Source organism: Mesocricetus auratus, unplaced genomic scaffold (assembly GCF_017639785.1).
Source record: "Mesocricetus auratus isolate SY011 unplaced genomic scaffold, BCM_Maur_2.0 Super-Scaffold_100010, whole genome shotgun sequence".
In the NCBI taxonomy this organism is placed as follows: Eukaryota; Metazoa; Chordata; class Mammalia; order Rodentia; family Cricetidae; genus Mesocricetus; species Mesocricetus auratus.
In genome coordinates, this window is record NW_024429194.1 from 64,581,279 (window position 1) to 64,602,941 (window position 21,663).

Here is a 21,663-nt window from a genome sequence, read left to right on the forward strand (position 1 = left end):
TAACCTTCCTGTGTTCACAGTCACCATTCTGGCCACCTCTCAGGCTCCATGTTCTTATGTAACATTTACATAGTACCATAAACACACCCAGAGTTGCATAACATTGCCAACCAATAAAGCCTAAAGCAGGTCACTCCCTCAGCCTGTCTTTGATTAGCCCAGGTATGCTGCCTGGCCTATGAGGAAAATGCCTGCAAAAGGCAGAAATCAACTCGAGGAAATATGAACCTTGACTACCAAAAAGCAAAATAAGAAAGGAGCCACACTGACATGTGGTGTGTCTATCAATCAAACTATGTTATTCTGCCCCATAAGATAAAAAGTAACCCAACATTGCTTATTCACGGAAGTCAGAAACTGTGTCTAAAAATACCCTCCCTGCCAACTGGCTATCAGTAAGTCAGCCTCACAAATGTCCCAATAAGAGCGGCACACGGGATTTTCTTTCCAGAGGGAAAACTGTGGCAGTAACAGGTTAAGTTACTTGTTCAAGGACAACCTGTAATGAAACAAAGTTCCTGAGCACCAGCCTCCTCCCTCCATCTGGTTCTAACCTTTAACCAGAGTAGCCATTTTCCTGTGCTTTATCACATCTGCCCCAGGAGCTGTGTGAACAAACTAATCAGAGGCTCCCTTTCCCTCCACAGGAACTCTCTTCCACTGCACTTCAAATCCATGCCCACTCAACAAAGTTACAAGGCTCGGGTTGGGATTACATTTTCAGGCTGTTCACAGAAATGCAAAATGTTCCTATCAGAACCTCAGATGCCTCTCTTGCTGCTTTTGTCTTTAAAAAATGAATGTCATGTTCTGCTACTAACTTAATTTTACATTTTATAACACTAATGTGAAAATTCCTGAGGTAGATCTTAAAACACATACACGTATCACATGGACGCTGTTTCTAGGGTGGCATCATTCTCCTTATTGCTAGCTTTGTACTGGCCCCAGTTTTCATTAATTAATAGAACACCTATCTCTCCCTGCCCTCACATGGTGTCCACACCCCAGGCATGAGACCCGCCTCGCTCTGTCACTTCTCCAGCCCACACGGAGCAGCACTGTATAGGAAATGCAGGGGAGGGAAAAAGTCAACTTCTTGTTATCCCAGCCTCTACTTTCCCAGAAGTGATGTTTCACTTTAAGCCTTTTGCAACAGTGGTCTCTGTAGCATGCACTGTTGGCAACTAGATGTGTCCCGGAAAAAACTGCAGTGTCTGGCCAAGAAGTTTAAAGGCCTTGCAGAGTGTTTGCTGGACACACAACCGAATTTCCCATTGACCAAAAAAAGCATCCAGTTCCCTGTTATACCTACCCACCCTCACCCCAACAAACATCCATTTTAGGGAGGGCACAAAACAAAAACAGCACACTGAACTCTGCTGCATTCTGAACCAGCCAGATTACCAACTAAACGCTCTGGGCTACGTTAGCAACAAGAAAAACCCACAGGCAGACCCACCAAATCAGTAAAGAGTGACTAGAGACAGAATATGAACACTACTGGAGGGACTATAAAGATTTATTTATACACACATAGCATGACAAACCTGAAGACACAGACTCCTTATTTTGACTATCTCTGCACACGTTTCAGAAAACACGGCCCATAAGGCCCAGCAAGCATTCTGATTTATGAAAACCATTCTCTCCCCACAAATGTAAGGCTCTGTCCGTACACCTCCAGCATGTTTGTCCGTCTCCAGTGCACAGTTACCTATGACAGAGAGGCAACACGGAGAGCACGGCACAGCCTGGCAGGAGCATTAGCCTGTGAACAAAGACCCCGACGCGCAAGCCCCACCACCGTGGGAGAGAACACACAGAAGCAGGAGGTAATGAACTTGTTTCTCAAACTCCGAAGTGGCACGGTATCTTCTACCGAGGGCCTGAGTTACTACACCAAGGCCCACTTGTGTGTGTGTGTGTGTGTGTGTGTGTGTGTGTGTGTGTGTATGTGTGTGCGCACGCGCGCGTGTGTATAGTCCAGACACAGACACACACACACACACACACGCGATCTCCCATTGCTGGAAGGTTGGGGGCCACCGAGAAGTCAAAGTGTCTGGCTTTTGTACAGTAGGAGTACAATGCCAACTACCCCACCATCTCCATCTGTGGGTCAATAATCACTTCGATGTAACTGCCAAATATAACCTTCACCTGCAACCCCAAAGCCAAGCACATTTGAGAATACTATCAAATGAAGTATGTTAGGGTCTCATGTGCTCTTCCCAACCCCAAAAGCCTCATAAACAGCACAGTCGGTAGAGTGTCCCACAGAGAGGTCTCCACCTCTGTAGTGGGAAAGGTGGGGGTGGGCCTGGCCAGCACAAGGCCCCCGAGGGTTGGAAGGTGAGGGGTGTGTGTGGCGGGGTGCTGGGAGGAGGGGCTGTGTGTCATGGCAAAAGTACTAACCAAGGGCCAGGGAGATGGCCCAATGGTGGGGTCTTTAAGTAACTGGGGTGGGGAAAGATGTTCCAGGATTTCACCTGAAAACATTCTCAAAGTGATTAACTGAATGGGCCCCCTGGGGCGGGGTGGGGGAGGCGAGGGAGGAAAGCAAATACAAATACACCTAGATTGAGATTAACAGCTGGGAAACTCGCTTTCACAGGGTTGGGGTGGTTTCTGAGGCCAAGCTCCAAAAACGATTAAGGGGCCCGCTCGCCCCATTTCCTCCAAACAGCTTCTACAGGCATTGATATCCGAGGTGGGGGGGGGTGCCCAGCAGAACCCAAGGGAGTGAGCGAAGGAAGGGGAAATGTGTCTCGGGCGCCTAGAACAGCAGGGTGGCAGGGAAGGGAGGATAGGGGCACCCCAAGCTGAAGGGAAGGTTAGAGACCCCCTACCCTTGTAGCCTAGGGTTCGCATGGGCTGTCGGCATCAGGTCACCTCGGAGAAACATGCCCCCCCTTCTCCAAGCCCCTCAATCTTGGCGGGAGAAAAGGCGCCCCCAGGAGCATTTGCTGGCAGGGAATAAGCCCCCTCGCACGGACGTGCTGAAGGGCAGGAGCCGGGGACCTCCACATCTCCTCGAGGAAGCCTGGGCTGTGAAAGGAGGGAGCTGAGGGTGCTGGAAGCGCGACCCCCGGAGCGCCCTAGTCGGGCTCCGCCTGGAAGAGGGCGCGGGTCCCCAAGGCTGACCCCGCCACCCCAGCCCTCCGCGCCCCTCGCCCGGCCATATTGAGCGGCTGGGGAGGGGGCGCGCCCGCTCGAGCCCCAGGGCGAGCGCGAGGCCTCGCCTGGCCCTCTGCATCCCGCGCCAACCCCCTCCTCCCCCCGAAGCCCGGGACTCACCCTGGATCCCCCGGGGCCCAGACCCGCCGCTGCCGGCGAGCAGGAGGACAACAAGGGGGAAGAAGGAGGAGGCTCCGGCCGACTCCGCCATAGTAACCGCCGCCGCCGCAGCCCAGCAGCGCCCAGCGCGCGCGCGCGCCCCCGGCGCCTCCCTCCTCCCGCCCGCCGGCGCTCGCCTGCTCGCTCGCACGCGCGCGCGCGCGCCCGCCCGGCTCTCCACTCCGCGCCGGCACGTGAGCTCCCGGAGCCGGTGCGGCGGCCGCCGCGCGCGCCCCCGAAGGGCGGGGCCGGGTGCGCGCGGGCGCCCGCCTTAAAGGGGAGTGTCCCTGTTAAAGGGGCGGAGGGTCTCGCCTCGACCAACCTCGCGCGCCGGTGCGAAGTGGAGAGGAGAGCAGGGGAGGCGGCGTCCAGCTGGCCTCCTCCCTCCCGCCGCCAGCGCGGGCGCTCGCCCTCCATCCTAGCCCCGACCCTTTGAGTCAGAACCCCAGCGTTCGTCTCCAGGATCTCCTAACCGGTATCCCCGGGAGACTCCCCCGCGCAGCCCTCTGGACGCAACAACCTGTGCGATCGTGTTTTCGAAATGTATCTAGGCTCGCATAGCTGAGAGCCTCGGTGAGGGTGCTGCCTCAGGTAGAAGAAGCCTTTTGATAAACAGCGTGACAGTGCCTATCAAACGCCTCACAGTATGCATCGCATTTGCCAGGCATTTTCCCTGTCTGTCTTCAGGAAATAACGAGGCTAAATATTTACGCAAAATGTTCCCTTGCTTATTTATTGTTGGGAAAGCTGGAAAGTAGAGAAGCAATAATAGAAGCATAGATAAACTATGGGCTCACCCATATGAGGGAACACTGTTCATTAAAAATCGATTTGCAAAACTAGCGGCACCAGAAAACGTTATCCCATGTTAAACGAAATCGCAAAACACCAAACTTTACGATATTAAAATTTTGTGGATGATACGTATGTGTAGGAGAAAACGGAAAGTTATTACTCAATATTACCATTAGGGTTTGTTGTTGTCTGTTTGAGACAGGATCTCACTATGTAGCCCAGGCTGGCCTCAAACTCACTGAGAACCGCCTACTTCTGCCACCCAAAATCTGGGACTAAAGGTGTGTGCTACAGCGCCAGGCAGAAATAATGTTTTACTTTTCAGCATTCCAGTAATTTCTAAATACTTTTCAGATAAACAATCCTTTCGAATTTAGGGGGGAAATTGCATATAAAAAGTAAGGTAAGTGACCCCTATCTTTCTGAAGAGTTCACTTGCTTTAGCTTGACATCGTTGAGAGGGTAAGGTACAGAGAGCCAAGAGACTCTGGTGTCTGTACTCTGCTTCTACTAACCCACAGGGAAGCACAGAGCATATCTTTCTAAGGCATAGTTTCATGTGTGAGAACCAGGGGTAGAGAAGATGGTCATGAGGGAGGGAGCTGTTTTGTAATCCTCACCTTGCCTTGTAAGTTGTCTCCAACACAAAAGACCTGAGGAAAAACAGGACTACAGACTTCACCCCCAGGTACAACACACACAAATACAAAGTCAAAGGCTTAGTGAGTAGGTGGATGAGTAAGCTCCATTATTCTTATTCTACCCTCAACTGCCCCCCTCCAAGAAGTAGCCTATTTCCCCAAGTCTATCTAATTGGTCTCCCCAACTGTGTTCTACTCTCCCTTAGTTCCCCAGCTGCGGTGGGTGGCCACAGTTCTAAAGGTCAATAGACCAAAGTTGCCTTTAAATAACAAATGTATTCTCTCCCTCCATTCTGAAGCCTAGAAATTCAAAACCATGGTGTTGGCTGGGCTAGGTTCCATCAAACTCTTCAGGAACGACTCCTTCCCTGCCTCTTTGAGCTTCAGGTAGCTTCCAGAATCCTTGGTGCTCTTCAGCTTCTGGTAGCAGCATGACTCCAATCCCTGCCTCCACCTTCAAATGGAAACTGTCTTCTCTCAGTCTGTATCTAAAACTGGGGAGACAGCTCAGTTGGTAAAGCACTTGTCACACTCACTACCACAAGGACCCAAGTTCAGATCCCCAGTCCTCAGATAAAAGCCAAGTGCACAGCTCAAATCTGTAGCTCTGGCACTAGCAGGGCAGGGACAGGCAGACCACCAGAGTCTTGGGGCCAAGCAGTCTAGATGAAACAGCAAGTTTCACATTCACTGAAAGATTGTGTCTCACCAAAGAAAGGTGGGGCCAGCAAGATAGCTCAGTGGGTCAAGGTGCTTGTCACCAAACCTGATGACCTACCTGAGTTCCATCTCTGAAGCCTGCATAGTTGAAGGAGAGAACAGACCCCAACAAGTTGTTTTCTGAACTCTATACAGGCACCAGGACATGCAATGCCTTTACCCCCAAATAAATAAATAAGGTGGAGATCAACAAAGGAAGATAGCTTTATTCTCACCTTCGCACATATGCATACAGCACATACAAGTTAAAGAAATAAACAAAAATATCTCTCATCTGAATAGCGATCATCACCAACTAGGGCCATCCCTGATCCAGCATGATTTTAAGTCCTTCCTCTTGTCTTTCCTTCCTTCCTTCCTTCCTTTCTTCTTTCCTTCCTTCCCTTTTATTCATTTTGAAACAGGGTCTCCTGTAGCCCAGGCTGCCTGTGTGATCACTATATACAGGAAGATGGCCTTGAACTTCTGCCTCTGACTAGATGGGTGTGCCCTGCCATGATGTCAGCCCAGGTAATTCTAACTTGATTGCATTAGCTCTGACTTCCTAGTAAGATCACATTCACAGGTTTGGGGTGGAGCGCATACCAGTTAATCATGTGCAATCGGTACTTCTGCACTTGGGAAAGGGACACTGAATCCCCAGGAACACCAGTCTGAGCTCATCCTTCCGTATGCCTTGCTGCCACTGTGACCTCAAGACCAGTGGTCACAGATGGACCTATAGTTGCTTCACTTTTAGACATTAAGGTCGGGCTAAGCATACAGAACAATGACCTAAATCCTAGGTCCCCAGATCAGTACATGCATCATTTGCTTATTTGATAACATTTGACTTTGGCCAGGAGGTTTTACCTCCTAAGCCTCAGTTCACTCATTTATACACTATCCCATAGGGATGTTGTGAGAATGGGTTAGGGTATTGTATGCAAAGCACTTATCGTTGACTTTGACACAGGAAGCAATGTGGAGTGGTTGAGGCGTGGCCGCCTGTAGCCCATCTGCAGGTGAGGCTGCTGAGCCTTAGAGAAGGTGAAACTTGCCTGAGCTTGCACATAATTGGTTGTCAACGCCACGGCCCACTGCTCTTGCACTTTGCTCAAAACCGCAACATCTTATGCTTTCCCAAGGATTAACCTTCAGAACCAAGCTGAAGATGAAAACTGAGACTTGCTGGGGGGCGGGGAGAAGGGATAATTCTACTTCTCACACTCTTGTGAGGCTGTGGGACGTCTCGTCCAGTCAGCTTTCCTAGGTGATACATCTATCTTCCCTCTAAGGTCCTGGGCTTCAGGGTGACAGAATGTCCAGCTCACACCCATGATCCTTTGCTTCTTCCTGTGGCTGGGCCCACGGTTGCGTCCTTCTAGTCCTCCTGACCATGCCTAAAGACTCAGAGAGGTGTCCTTGTTTTCTTGTGGTTCATAGAAAGTGCTTGTATTTTGTGGTATTGTGACATTTCTATACAGGCATACACTGTGTGATAATCAAGTCAGGCTAAGCATGTCTTCTCAGACATGCACCACATTTACAGTAGACTCTTTCAAATTCTTTTTCCCTGGCTTTTCTTGGAATGTGGAAATTCTCGTTATCTGTAGTCACTTTCTTGTGCAATGGCACACTGGAACGTCTCTTACCTAACTGTCCCTTGGTACTGTTTATTGACCTTTCCCAGCTCATCCTCCCTCCTACTCTCCAAAGCCCCTGTAGCCACACTGAACTGAAGTTCCTTAAACTTCAGGCTAGACTTCTTCACAGTCTAGGAACTTCTTGTCCCCACTACTGTGTCCCTTTGATATTCAATCCCTCAGAACTCCTAGAAGTCACTTTCCTAGGAGGGAAAAACAAAAACTTTCTTCCCTGTACTATAGTGACTAATTCATCCAGTGTGACGACTTCCATCTTGGTCACAATTCAGCAAGATGCCATTGAGAGGACTTACCTCGGTTTACCTGGATGAGCAGCATAAGCACTTATAGACACCCAAGGTACACCAGATACAACATGTGTGTATATATATATATATGTATATATATACATGAGCACTTATAGAGCACCTACAGTATACTAGAAACAATATATACATAAATATATATATATGCCAGTACTTATAGAATACCCACAGTACACCAGAAAACACACACACACACACACATACATACATACATACATATATATATATATATATATATATATATAGCTAAAGTCTTGGTTCCTTGCTCTCATGAAACTTGTCATCTTATACAGACAAGCATGAAAGAGAGACAACAATGGTTTGTGAACACGATGGTGTAGGCCACAGAGTCAGTGGAGCATGGCAAGGCTTCAGTAGGCCAGCTCTGCAGAGAGCTACTGAAGAATTGGGAGTGACCAAGCAGAGGCCACACTACAGTTGATTGTTGGATAACCAGTGCTCTGAGGTGGCTCAGAGGTCAAGAGCACTTGCTGTTCTTACAGAGGACCCGGGTTCAGTTCCCAGCACCCACATCAAGCAGCTCACAACCACTTGTAATATAGTCGTGGGGGATCTGATGCACTCTTCTGGCTTTTGTAGGTACCAGGCACACATGAGGTGCACATACATATCTGTAAGCACTTATACATGCATATAAAATACATGTCTTTTTTTTTTAAAGATCACTTTGCTTATCCAAATCAGCTAAATGTGTGAGAATCACAAGGTCCCTCCCTGAAGTTACACAGATGATAAACAATCTCCAGGTGAGAGGAGACTCTTTTTTGGAAGTTGTTGCAAGTTGTGTAGGGACTCTCAGGCATTGTGAGCTGTCTTCTAGGCTGGGGTGGAAATATTACGTGATGTATCTGCAAAGTTTTGAGGGACTCATGCTACGTTAGGCAACCCTGATAAATTCATTAGCTCACCAAACTAGACTTGGCTGGAGTCTCTCCTTTAGCTTGTCATTGCTCTCTCTCTATGTGTGGTGAATAGAAATAGGTTTTGTAGGAAAAGTACAGCGACATTCACAGCATAAGACAAACAAACCCCTAAGGAGACAGAGAGGAAGCCAGGTGACTGCCTTCCACCTCAGGAGTGTTTGCACACCAATAACTTGAAGTATGGTTTTTGTAGGAGACAAAACAAAGCCTGGGTCCATCCAGAGAAGAAACCTTCTGCATAAAGCTCTGGTCCACAGAAGGTAATAGAGTAAGTGTAAGAACCAGCTAAAAAGAATTCATTCCTTTGAGACAACACAGAAAAATTGCCTGACTTGAACTTTGCTGTTGGGTGAAAGTGGGGGCAAAAACCTTGCAGGAGAATTCATAAATGCAAGCCATCTCCATGATACGTTTTCATTCAAAAACTACCCTACCCGGACAGTTTGAGAAACAACACTATATTTAGATTCAAGTAACCTAGGCCATGCATGATAGTACCGAAAATAAAGAGGAATAAATCAATTATAGAGGAAATCAACCCTTAATGATAGGAAATTCATATAGTTAGTGCTACATTAAATATGGAGTGAAAAAGATGTAGCCAAGTAGGACTTAGAGAAAAATAAATCAACTTAGAACTATATGTAAATAAAAAAATGCATCTTAAAACGAGTCAAATAAAAAAATATAAGTCGTTGCTTACTTTCTGGCATACTTTACACGTATTCACTAGCAGAGAAGATGAGTTGTATGACTTCCAGGTTAAGTGAAGAGGAAATGGTTTGAAAAAATATAAGAAAGTAAGCAAGTCAATGAAAAGGACAATATCAATAGTCAACAAATAGAACATAGCAAGTAAAAGCAAATCCAGATATAAACATGAATGTAATAAATATAAATAAACTAAATAATCCAATTTAAAAATAATGACTTCCAAACTGGACAAGAGGGGTAAAGGAGTGTCAGCTACATAAAGTGAAAGGAGTAATCTTAACTTTGTTCTGTTGCTTTACCAAAGGCAGAGAGAGTCTAGCTCACCTCTAGTGAAGGAGCCAAGTAGAGTTCAAACACACAGGAAGATGAAAGAGTAAAAGACAGCGCCAGAATCCAGAGAGATGAAGAGCATAGGCTCCAGATACAGAGGTACAAGGGTCAGTTTTGGCCTGGAAGGTAATATCACTGTCTCAGAGGCAGGAGAAAGGAGGTGAACCAAGAGAAAATGTGTAAGTACAATCATGGTACAGTCATTTTGAGAAAATTTGCTCATAAGGATGGAGAATGTGCTTGAAGACAGTGGTAATAATCTGTAAAAATTCACCCTCATGGAAAAAATGAGAGTGATGTCCAGGGATTTAGAAAACCAGAAAGAATGTCCAGGTAGCACTGGAGTCTAGCAGGAGCCACAAAACATAAAGATGAAGTCTCAGGGACCCTTTTGAACCACACTGTTTTTTCTGAAAGTGTTCATCAGCTAAGGTGGCGACAAATGAATCTCTTAGAGACAGAAAAGGTGGAGCTGGAGGATGAGGACATGTGGGGAGGATGGAGAGTGAGCAGAGGGGAGGCTCATTAGACAATAGAGAGGAGCTGAGCGTGATGTACCTAGATAGGGACGGCTACAGGGTCTGTGGCTTGCCTGAAGAGCCTAAGGACCCCACCTGGCATCAGCAGCGTACAGTTTGTACACAGGTGGCCCCACAGGAAGGAGCTGAGCTGTGGCATTCCTGAAGAGTATGCCCTTCCAGGCTCTCCTTGTTCCCGCCGCTCTGCCCCAGAGGCTACCACATGACTTTAGAGGCAGGCTTTCTTTCTTCAGCTCTTGCCCTGACCTTGCTCCACCCCAGCGCCTCTTTGGTAAACAGCCCTGTGCCCTCAGCAGCGATGATTCAGACTAGAGTTTCTACCTGAGCATGCCCAGTTGCCAAACAGGACTGCTCTCTCTCCTGGCCATTCATTCTCTGCTTGTTGAGAGCCTCAGTTTCTTCCTGTCTGCCTGGTGCCCTCTCGACATTCCAGGCCAGAACCCCACAGCACCGTGGGACTGTTGGGGCCATAGCCCCTTCATTTCCTGGTCTCCCTTCCCCAGTGCTCTGGCCACACTGCCACATACCCGTGTCTCGAGAAACCTTCATGCACCTCATCAGCTATCTTCTCCAGAACATACAGGCTTTTTTGTTGCTCAAAACCATGACGTTCTACATCTGGAAGGGAATTTTAAGTCATTGAGTCTAATCCTGTTATTTCATTTATTTGGGTTTTTTTTTTTGTTTTGGTGAGACAAGGTTTCTTGGTATAGCTCTGTCTGTCCTTATGTAAACCAGGGTGACCTCAAAATCAGCTATCTTGCTTTCTCTGCCTCCCGAGTACTGGGACTAAAGGTGTGTGCCACCACGCCCGGTTTTAATCCTGTTATTTTAGGGTGTAGAAGCCTAGGCTCGGAGGAGACAAGTGTCTTGTCCAAGGACAGTGCCCAAATTGGCAGTTAATACCTCTCCACAATGAGACTCACTGCCCATCTAGACTGACCTCTTACACAGTCTCTGGACACCAGCTTGCCTAGGAAGATTGCCAGGTTATGTATCATCTTCACAACTACCTAGTAGTGATACCACTCAGCTCACCCTAGAGAAGAGGAACTGACCCCCCAGCCCAAGGTCATTCAGAAAACACCTAGTCCAACAGTCTCTCTGTTGTCTGGTTTCTCCTCCCTATCCTTCCACACCCCTAAGACTCTTCACGCAAAGGTTCCCTCTTACCTGTCGGTCTAGAGTCTATCATGCTCTCCACCAATGCCTGCTTCTCCAGGGGAAGTGCATGCGGTGGTGTGGGGTGTGTTGAACGGTTAGGCTTCTGGCCACAGCTGGTGGTACCAGGGCTGGCTATCTGGACCAAGGACAAGCAATGTAGAGACCGGCTGAGCTTGTGAGTATTTGAACTAAGAGGGCAAGAAAACTGAGTGACTGAGATGGTAGCAGGTGCCTGGAAGTGACACCGGGGCCAGGCTGTGTAGAGCAAAAGTTCAAGGTGAAGGAGACAATAAAGTGAGGCTCTCTGGGTGTGCTCACGGGTGTGTCTACGTATACACCCTCCAGCCTTACCCTCCAGTCAGGTGGTACCCGACCCACTGTCCTCAGGTCCATGAGGTCTGGCGGCACCTCTATTAGTACCTCTATACCCTTCGAGATTTCTATCTGTCTCCTCATTTGAAGCCTATGGCCCAGCAAGCACCCAACTCATATAATTCTCCCAGCTCCAGACTGACTCCTCCAGGAAGCCTTCCCCTCCCCTCTGTGTGTTTGTCTGTCTTCTCCAGGTCACTCATAACCTGACCAAGGCAGCCCTCGTCTCCTCTTCTTTCCCATCATTTGGTTCTCATTGGTTGATAGACTCTTCCAACTTTGTGGTGGCACTTACTATCAACTTTGTCATTTGAAACCGTTTGCTGTGTCACTTTATCACATTTTACATCCTAGTGACCCACGTGCAGGGTATCCCTTCTTCATCCTTGAGTACACATTGAAAATCTGTGACACGGGTCTTGGCCTAGGTCCTGGGAACGAATAGTAGGCTTTTAGCTCAAAACCTAGGAGGGAAAGCTACATTCCTCTAGCCAAACTTTGGTGTCATGATCCTAGCTACCCACTTGGATACCCAGCATGATGATCGGCCCTGTCACGTTGACACACATGCAGACACAGGCTCTATTTCCTGTTTTATTCTTTCATATTGTTCTTACCCCCCCATCCTGGAGTCCTCTCTCCCCCCCACTCTCTCTTCTTTCTGATCTTCATTCTGTGTGTGTGTGTGTGTGTGTGAGAGAGAGAGAGAGAGAGAGAGAGAGAGAGAGAGAGAGAGAGAGAGAGAGAGTTTATGCTATTTTAGGACCCCATCACTTTTCAAAAACCTGGTGAAGAATCCTGCCAAACCCCAGGGGTGGGGGAGGGGAGGCTGGGCAATCTGAGCCTGGGGCAGGCTGGGTGTCTGGGAAGCCAGGTTACAACTGGCAGCTGCAGAGCTCGGGCTCTCAAATGGCTTCGCACCCTTGACTGCTGCTTCATCTGCCCCTTCAGGCCCAACTTGACCCAGTCCGACCTGACAGGCCCACCTTCTCTTTGGCATGCCCAGCAGTCCTTCCTCCCCACCAGCCGCTTAGGACTCTGCACGCCAGGCACCATGTAAAATTGTTGTGTTTCTGGAAACACACCACACGCCGAGAAGCCTTGAAATTCTTCTTGGAGCAGTTCCAGGGGTTTATTTATGAAATTCCCAGGGGGTGGGAGAGACAGAAGTCTGGACGTCGCAGACTGAGTGCTGCGCCGCCGTCATCTCGCCCGCAAGCATACCCGCCACTCTAGCCAGCTCTTACTACAGGCCCAGCTCTGGCTGTGCTAGGCCGGCAGAAAGCTAGCTAGCTCAGGACTCAGGAGAGGGGATTTGGCGAGGGTCCCCGCACTCTGACCTCCCTACACTCTGCCAGCCCCCATCTCTCATCCTCTCCGTCTTCAATCCTCCCCGACCCCCTCCTCTTTTCTACAGAGGTATCTTTAGATCACAGGGAATGTAGCTTTGGAGTAGGTAGCTTGTCTAGTGTCTCTATCCCCAACCCTTCTAGGAGGAAAACAAAACATACACACTTGTCTTTAGTTTCCTGCCGATTGTGGGAATTCATTTACCCAATAGCTTTTGCGGTACAGGCCCCTTCTGGGTGTGGACTGATAAGCTGGGAGAAGTGTGGCCGTGCGGGGCAGTTTGTCCCCAGTAAGGGCGTTTGGGTTCTGGTCACATTGGGCGCCAGATAAAGAGAATGGTATGAGAGTTCATGAGAACCCGGAATAAAGGGATACCAAGTATTTTATTTATTTGGGGAGCATTCATGAATGGCAATAAGGTAAAGAGCCTCTGTGGTCTTCTGCCCAGGGGCGCTGGAAACCGTGATCAGATCTTCGACCACCTCCCAAGAGTGCACACTTCTCCCTGCTCATCAGTCCACATGTAGCACCTCAGACCATGCCCAGAAGAGGCCGGTACCCCAAAAGCTATTGGCTGAATGAACTCCCACAACACCTGCCTTCTAGGGTGAGGTCAAGAGGTTCAACCCCATGGGGTGACTATCTTCCACAAATGTCACTATCTTACTTCAGGACTGAATTCACTAATCTGCTAGAGATGCTATAGACAGTTTAGGTCAAGAACAGTGCACTTGTCAGAGGAGTTGGGGACTTTGAAAAGTCACAGGACACCATCCCCAAACTAATAAAATCAGAGAATAAGTAATAAAGCGCATCGAATACTTGTAGAACAGCCCAGGAAATGTCCTTTAAACAAGACAGTCTTCCCTGCCCCAAGTAACCTAGAATGTGCCATCTGTTTAGAAAGAAGAATCCAAAAAGTTCAAGTGGCTTCACACACCTCTGGAAGTCTCTCCTCCCCAGGAAGTCCCAGGCTGATTACACAGAATGCGCTGGGCTGGGGAGGCAGGGCTGGGAATGAATAGCCTCTCCCCTCTCCCAGGCGGAGCAAGCAGGTGTGGGCAGGCACACCTGCCAGCCAGTGGGAGGTAGGTAGATCCACTCTTGGCTGGATGGGACAGTGTCAGCCTGCCAGGGCCTGCATTTATGCCTGTGGGAGCATGTGTGTGTGAACATGTACAAATGTACTAGTACATGTGGGTTGGAAAGGCTTGGCACAGAGAAAAAGGTCCGGAACTATAGCCACTCACACCCTTAGGGCTATCTCAGTCAGCCGTGCATCTGCCCAGGCGTGTGGGTTAATGTATTCATGGGAAAGTATAAAAGTGCAGATATATTTTTAGAAAACATGGAAGAGGATGGACCATAGTCTCAGATGTAGACAGATATGATTCAAACCCTAGATCTATAATTTGTTAGCCATGCAATTTGGGGCCCCTCATTTAAGCTCTTTAGCCCTTTGGCTTCTAATCTGTACTATAGAAATAATTTCTATATTTTTTTCTTTTGAAACAGGGTCTCACTGTAGCCATGGTTGGCTTGGAACTCAGGACATAGACCAGACTGATCTTGAACTGAAAGATCTGCTGTCTCTACCTTCCAAGTAATAGGACTAAAGGCGTGCACCACTATGCTTAGTGAGATAATGATTTTTATTTTTGCAAAATGTATGTGAGAGTAGAAGGAAATTGTCCTTTATCAGTTGCCAGAGACCGTAGAAATGACAGTTGTGCCTTCTGAGAGGCCAAGCATGCCAGTCCTGAAGTCAGGCTGCCAGTTTTAAACTTTACAATACCTCAGTCTTCCCACCCATGAGGCAGGAGTAACAGCGGCACCAGCTTCACAGGCTCGTCATAAGGCTCACAGAGGTAGGACACATAGCACACTTAGTGCTATCTATGGGGCCACAGCACCTTGCATAGAGCCAGTGTTCACACCTCTCTGGCCTTTTTCCCAGGACCCAGTCCCACGGCACAGCCCCTGTCCCAGCTTGCCCTGCCTGCGGCTCCAGGCCAGGGTTTTTTCCTTACAGTAAAATCTGGTTTTTCCCCAAGCTGGTCCTTCCCAGGCGTGCTGTTGTCATGGGAACCTACAGAGGCTGCCTTGCTTTGGGGGAGAAAGAGCTTGTTGATGAAAGCCAAAGAATCCCACCACTGCTGTTGCAGCCACTACAATAGGGGTTAGCTATTACAACTCCAGAATACAGCCTGCACTGGGGGCTGCTGGCTGTGGAGGTTCCCATGCACCCCACCTGCTGTCCAGTGCTCAGTGGGTCCCTAAGTAAGCAGGCACCACGAGGTGAGAGAAATCCCTCGATTCAAACATCTCTGGCACCATTTCTCTCCTCCTCTTCCCCCTCCCTCTCCTCTTTCTCCTCCACTTTGCTTTTCTTGACAGAGGGTCTCAGGCTGACCTCTAGCTCACTATGTAGCTATGTAAGGCCTTGAACTCTTACTCTTCCCATCTCCCAAGTGCTGGGATTAAGGTAAGTGCCCCACACCTGACTGTCCATGCCACTTTCTCTCTCTCAATATCATTGTCTCCTGGTGGGCTTAGAGCAAGGTTTCAGACCTGATCTGCTACTCCTCTCCCTCTTGAGGACGATGATGCTGTGTCTGCAGAACACATATACTTGGCTTTGTGGGGCAGATGGGTGAATGGAGGCCTTGGATGTACAAGTGACTTCCGGAGTCATGCAGCCAGTAAAACAGAAGCGTCATCCTTTGAAGTGTGCCATCGCCTAGAAACGCTGGGGACTGCACAGAAGCAAGGTGAGGAAGGGAGGGAGGGACCCAGGAGCTGGTCTCCAGAGCAGGTGCACGCCATCGAATTCTCTATTCAGAGGGCAGTCTAAGTCAGTGGCCCTCACCCTTCCTAACGCTGCAACCCAACCAAAAATTATTCTGTGCCACTTCATAACTATAATTGTGCTACTGTTATGACTTGTAATGTAAATATCTGTTATGCAGGATATCCGATATGAGCCCCAAGGGGGTCGTGAACCACAGGTTGAGAACCACTAGTCTAAGAGGACAAAAAGTAGCCGGGCAGTGGTGGCGCACGCCTTTAATCCCAGCACTCGGGAGGCAGAGGCAGGCGGATCTCTGTGAGTTCGAGGCCGGGCTGGACCGACAACCTCCAAAACAACACAGAGAAACTCTGTCTCGTAAAAACAAAACAAAACAAAAAAAACAAAACAAAACAAAAAAGGACAAAAAGTTGGCCCATCTCTTCCTGTTAAAATTCCACTCCTGAAAGCAAGGCTGTCCCCCCACTCCCTTCCTCCCTCCCTCCCTCTCTCCCTCCCTTTCTTCTTTCCTTCCTTCCTTCCTTCCTTCCTTCCTTCCTTCCTTCCTTCCTTCCTTCCTTCCTCTCTCAGAAGGAGCAGAGCAGCAATACAACAGGAACCTGTACTAATTTCATAAAATTCGGACCTCTTAATTTCACACATAGCAATTTTTCCAAGGCTCTCCACATGCTTTTTTAAATTTTATTTATTATTTTAAATTGTGTGTAGGTGTGCATGCCTGCATGTGGATATAGGCACATGAGTACAGGTGTCAGATCCCCTGGAGTTGGAGCTACAGACTCTTGTGAGCCACCATGTGGATGCTTGGCTTGAACTCAGGTCCTCTGGAAGAGCAGCCAGTGCTCCCAACAACTGAGCCATCTCTCCAGCCCCTCCACATGCTTCTTGATCCTGCACTTTGGGGAATTCATCCAAAGAAATACTGTGAGCAAGTCAATGTTCACAGAGAGAGAAGTGTCCCTATAAGGTAGCCTCCTCCCCACAAAGGTTTGTAGAAAGTGTTTAATAAGGGCTGGGGTAGAGCTCATGCTTAGCATCTATACGACTCAGGGTGCAGCCTCAAGAACACACACACTCAAAAGTAATGACACCAAAGTATGTTTATGATATATAATTAGGGTTGGTAAAAATAGGTTATAAAATATGTACAGTATAATCTAGAATTATACATAAAAGATATGGAAAGACATACAGGAAAATGTTTACAAGATCTCTCTGTTCAGCGAAATTATTATAAATAATTTTTTTGACTATGTCATTATTAGTATTGCCTTTCTTTTTCTCTTTCTTTCAAAACAGGTACTCACTATGTAAACCAGATTGGCCTTGAACTCACAGTAATTGATCTGCCTCTGCCTCCCTAGTGCTAGGATCAAATTGTGCACCACCATGCCCAGAAATATCATCATTTCCAAAGATGGTTATATCATGTTTTTGTGATTTAAAAAAAGTAAGGAGCCAGCTAGATGTGTTAGCACACACCTTTAACCCAACTAGGTGAAGGGGATCACTGAGTTTGAGGCCAGCTTGATCTATAGAACGAGTTCCAGGACAGCCAGGGCTATCCAGAGATGCCATGTCTCATAAAAATAAATGGAAAAACACCCCCCTTCAAAAAAATCACCACCACCACCAAGAAACAAAAACAAAAAACCAACCCAACCAAAAGCTAATGTATATAAAAAAAAGAATTAAAAAAATTATTATTGATTAAAAAAAAAGCTAATGTATAATAGTCTTACCCACAAAGCATGATTGTACTAGAAAAAAAGAAGTATGTGTGTGCATAAACATACATATAGATTTATAAATTATATAATAAACTGTCAAATATTATACTATCATTAAAATGATTACAAACACTTTAGAAATATTTATGAGATGCTAACTGAGAAATACCAGACAGAAAATGGAATGTGCACCAGAGTGCTAAGTATGTGCAGCATGTGTGCAATGGAACAAACGGCTCCCATGTAGTAGGATAGAGTATGTGCAATTTCCTCTCTCATTTTCAAATTACAGTACTTCTTCTTTTCAATAAAAAGCAAACATCCAGGTGGGGCATGATGGCTGACTCCCGTAATCTCGGCACTTATAAAGTAGGATTAGGAGTTCAAAACCATCCTTGGTTACATAGAGAGTTCAAGGCCATCCTGGGCTAGAGAAGATCTTGTCAGGAAACACGGAATGGTGCATACCTGTAGTTCCTGCATTCAGGAGCACGAGGCAAGAAGGATCACAGATGTTAGGGGAGTAACAACCACTTTCTGATTGGATTTGAGGCTCACCCCACGAGATGGACCTGATATACACTGCTCAAGTGACCAAGAATCTGAGACTAGATAGGTCATAGGCCTAGGAGAAAACCTACTACTACTGTCCTGATAAAGGAGTATAGCAATACAATGACTCCTCATATGCTATGCTCACAGAGCAGTGATTTACTCAGCCCTCGTCAGAGAAGCTTCTTGCAGTAGATGGGAATTAACACAGAAACTCATGTCTCAGTTACTTTTCTAATGCCATGATCAAAGCAACTTAGAAAAAAAGTGTTTAATTTGGGTGCTTAGGGTTTCAGAGGGTTAAGTCTGTGACCATCATGGTGGGGACCACGGCAGCAGGCAGGAAGGCATGTCACTGGAGTAATACCTGAAAGCTTACATACTGACCCACAAGCACAAGGCAGAGAGGATCTAACTGGGAATGACAGCCTTTCTCCAACAGGGCCACACCTCCTAATCCTTCCCAAACAGTTCCTCAAACTGGAGAACAAGTATTCAAACATATGAGCCTCATTCAAGCCACCACAACCCACAAGTGCAGAGAGTGAGACTTTGGAGCACTCAATCCTGAACGGGATGTCTCCATTAAGGCTAAGGGATCTTTTCGGAAAAAGAGGCAAAAAGATTGTAAGAATCAGAGGTGTTGGATGATTCCAAAGAAACAGTGTCTCCCAAATGCAACAGGACCAATGCACACACAAACTTAGAGACTGTGTCAGCATGCACAAGAACAGCACATGTTCAAGTCAGACAGGGTCCCAGAACAGAGAAAGGAAAGTGGACATGGGGACCCACCCTGAACCAAGAAGCTATTTGCAATTGATACTGTCTGGCAGGGAAGAGGGAAAATCAGTTTTCTCTAATGGAGTGTCACTAGGTATAATCAATCATACGCCAGGGCAGACCTCATGCTTAGGAGTAGTTTGCCAATACAAACTAACTCCATTGTGTGTGTGTGTGTGTGTGTGTGTGTGTGTGTGTGTGTGTGTGTGTACTTTTTGCTTCATTTTGATTTGGTTTTGGCATTGTTTTTTTTATCTCATTAGTCCTTTTGATTTTCCTTTGGAGGATTGTTTGAGTGTGTGTGTGGGGGGGTTATTTTTAAGAGAGAAAGAGAATAAATTGGGTGGGTGGGAGGTAGGGAAGATTCGGGAGGAGTTATGGGAGGGGAAACCAATCAAAATATAGGGTGTGAAAAAAATAAAAATAAGGGGAAAAGAAAAAAAGGGAATTCGAAGGCAGAGGAAGGTGAAAGAAAGGAATGAGGTGTGTGACATATGAACAAAGGGAGGGAGAGGAGAAGACAGGGAGAAGAAAACGTACTCACAGGGTGGAACAATGCTCAACACTGGCCCTTATTTTTAACACATGTGTAGAGACCCGGCTGCAAAGAGTTCCAGTTTTCTACCTCAGTCTATGCTGCATGAACCCATTCAGCACATAGCTCCATTATTGCTACCTACTATAGATGTAAACACCTCTTTCCTAATTTTCTTTAACAATTTTCATTTTTATTTTCTTGTGACATGGTCTCATTCTGTATCCCAGGAGGGCCCAGTACTCACTATATAGACCAGGCTGACTTCAAGTCTGTAGCAATGGTTCTCCCTCTGCTTCTCAAATGCTGTGATTACAGACATGAGTCATCACACCAAGCTCATTTCATTTTCACAATGAATTTTGTTTGCTTGCTTGCTTTTGAGGCAAGCTCTCTTGAAACCCAGGCTGGCCCAAACTCACTATGTAGCCAAGGATGACCTTGAACTCCAGATCTCGTGCCTCTACCTCCAAAGTGCTGGGATCAAAGGCATGCCCCACCACCCACGCCAGGTTTTATGTGGTCGTGGGGATTGATCCCAGGGCCTTGTGTGTGCTTTGTACTCTATCCATTGAGCCCCAGCCCTAGCCTCTGCCATGGTCGTTTTACAAGATATGCAAGTCACTTAGGACTTCAGTGAAATCCAGGGAACCCCCTTCCTCCTCCCTGTCTAGTCAAGAACTGCAGGACTTTCTCACAGTTCAGTGCAGCTGGCTTCAGTGGGTCATTGGGACAGGATGTCCAATGCTGAAGAGTGACTCTCTCTTGGCAGCCTCTTCCTCTCTGGGCCTTGCTTCCTCCATGTTTCTGCTTCAGCCTGCTGCTCAGACCTGTCCCTCTGCTGTCCAACACTGAGTCTCTCTGGACTCCAGAGCTGATGGTCCAGCTGCCTGTGGGGGTGGGCTGTGCTGTGTTGAGCTGATTGTGTGGTTTCTAGGGATCATCGTCATCCATACAGGCATAAGGAAGAAGGGATAGAATTCAGATGGGTAGAGGTAGGCTAGCCTGCTGAAAAATCAATACGCATTAGGCATGGTAGGTCTTGTTACGCCCTTCTCCACGGAGGAGACTCTGAGGAGTTAGTTGACAGACTGGAAACAGAGCTACCCTTCAAGGCCCACTCCATTGCACCACCCACGTCTGATGAGTGCCAGTTAGCCAGGCTAAGCATGTCCCAGACAGTGAGGACAGTGTGTACAAAGGCCTGGAGGCAAAAGACACTAATGGGTGGAAAAGAGGTTCAAGGGGGCTGGATGATGGGAGGTAGGGGGCCTGAGGAGGGAGCTGGGGCCCAAGCTGCAGGGCAGGGGACTCTTGGCAAGGCAATTCTACATCTGCTGGTCTAAGTAGGACCACGTATTTGTAGCTGCGGGGCAGGTGGGATTTTCCAGCTGAATGGTCCAGGACGGGTGAGGTGAACAGGAACAGGACCCAATGACCTAGGCAAGAATGCTGGGAACTGAGGCGTGCTGAAGAAGGTCTTGAGAGGCAGGTGGACCAGGTTTTGTGTCCAGATGACTGGCATGGGGAGCTGGTGGGAGGGAACAGAAAATTATGAATGTAGTTTGTGTGTTTGTTGAGCAGGCCACTCTCAGGTAGGGGGACTCTTTGCCAAGGAACCATCAGAAGGGGTGAAGTCTGGAAACCTCAAGCTCAGAAGGGAGAGGGGTCAAGACAGATTTTGGTAGCTGGGTATGTAGCCCAGTCTGTAGTGCTTATATAACATACACAAAGCCCTGGGTTCAGTCCCCAGCACTGAATAGATGAGGCACAGTAGGGACACACTTACCACTCAGCACTCCAGGGCTAGATCAGAGCGTCAGGAGTTCAAGGTAACCCTCCACTGCATAGTGCATTTGAGGCCAACTTGAACTACTTGAGACCCTGTCCTAACAAACAAAAACACAGATTTGGGGGTCACACCACATTGTGTTGAGATGACACAGGGGGGGTTGTGCAGAAGGTGAGAACCCAGCCTGGGTGCTAGGAACCGCTGCACTGGGCAGATGGGCACAGCGGTGAGTGCAGTGGGTGGGGGGAAAGCCAGGGGCGGCCATGGCCAGTGGTGTTAAATAAGGAAGGGATAAGAAGGGTCCGCTAGATTTAGTAACAAGGAGGCCAGTGGTAACCTCCAAGAGATCAGTTTCCATGGCAAAATCAGAAGGCAGTAGGCTGAGGAGTGAGTGGGAGGAAGCAGGCAGACACTTTCCAATAATGTGACCATAAAGGGGACAGGAGGGGGAAGGAGGGAGGGGTGGAGTGAGGGTGTGCAGGGTTCTACCTGGAGCAAGTTCCCCACGGGTGGGGAAAGACCCAAGAAAAAAGTGTGTGGACTCAATTAGAAGGGCGACTGGTCACCAGGAGTGAGGAATTTAGCTGGGAATGGAGCTGCCCG

General features: G+C 47.8%; 1 protein-coding gene across 1 annotated transcript in view; it reads right to left on the bottom strand.

The window, feature by feature from the left end:
• Positions 1-3,452, bottom strand: part of Acvr1b (activin A receptor type 1B) — a 38,417-nt gene extending 34,965 nt beyond the window's left edge. The window contains exon 1 of the mRNA XM_005067263.4: positions 3,301-3,452. Within this exon, the coding sequence (XP_005067320.1) occupies positions 3,301-3,391 (91 nt within the window). The 5' untranslated portion in view covers positions 3,392-3,452. The remainder of the gene's footprint in view (positions 1-3,300) is intronic.
• Between the last annotated feature and the right edge of the window lie 18,211 nt (positions 3,453-21,663).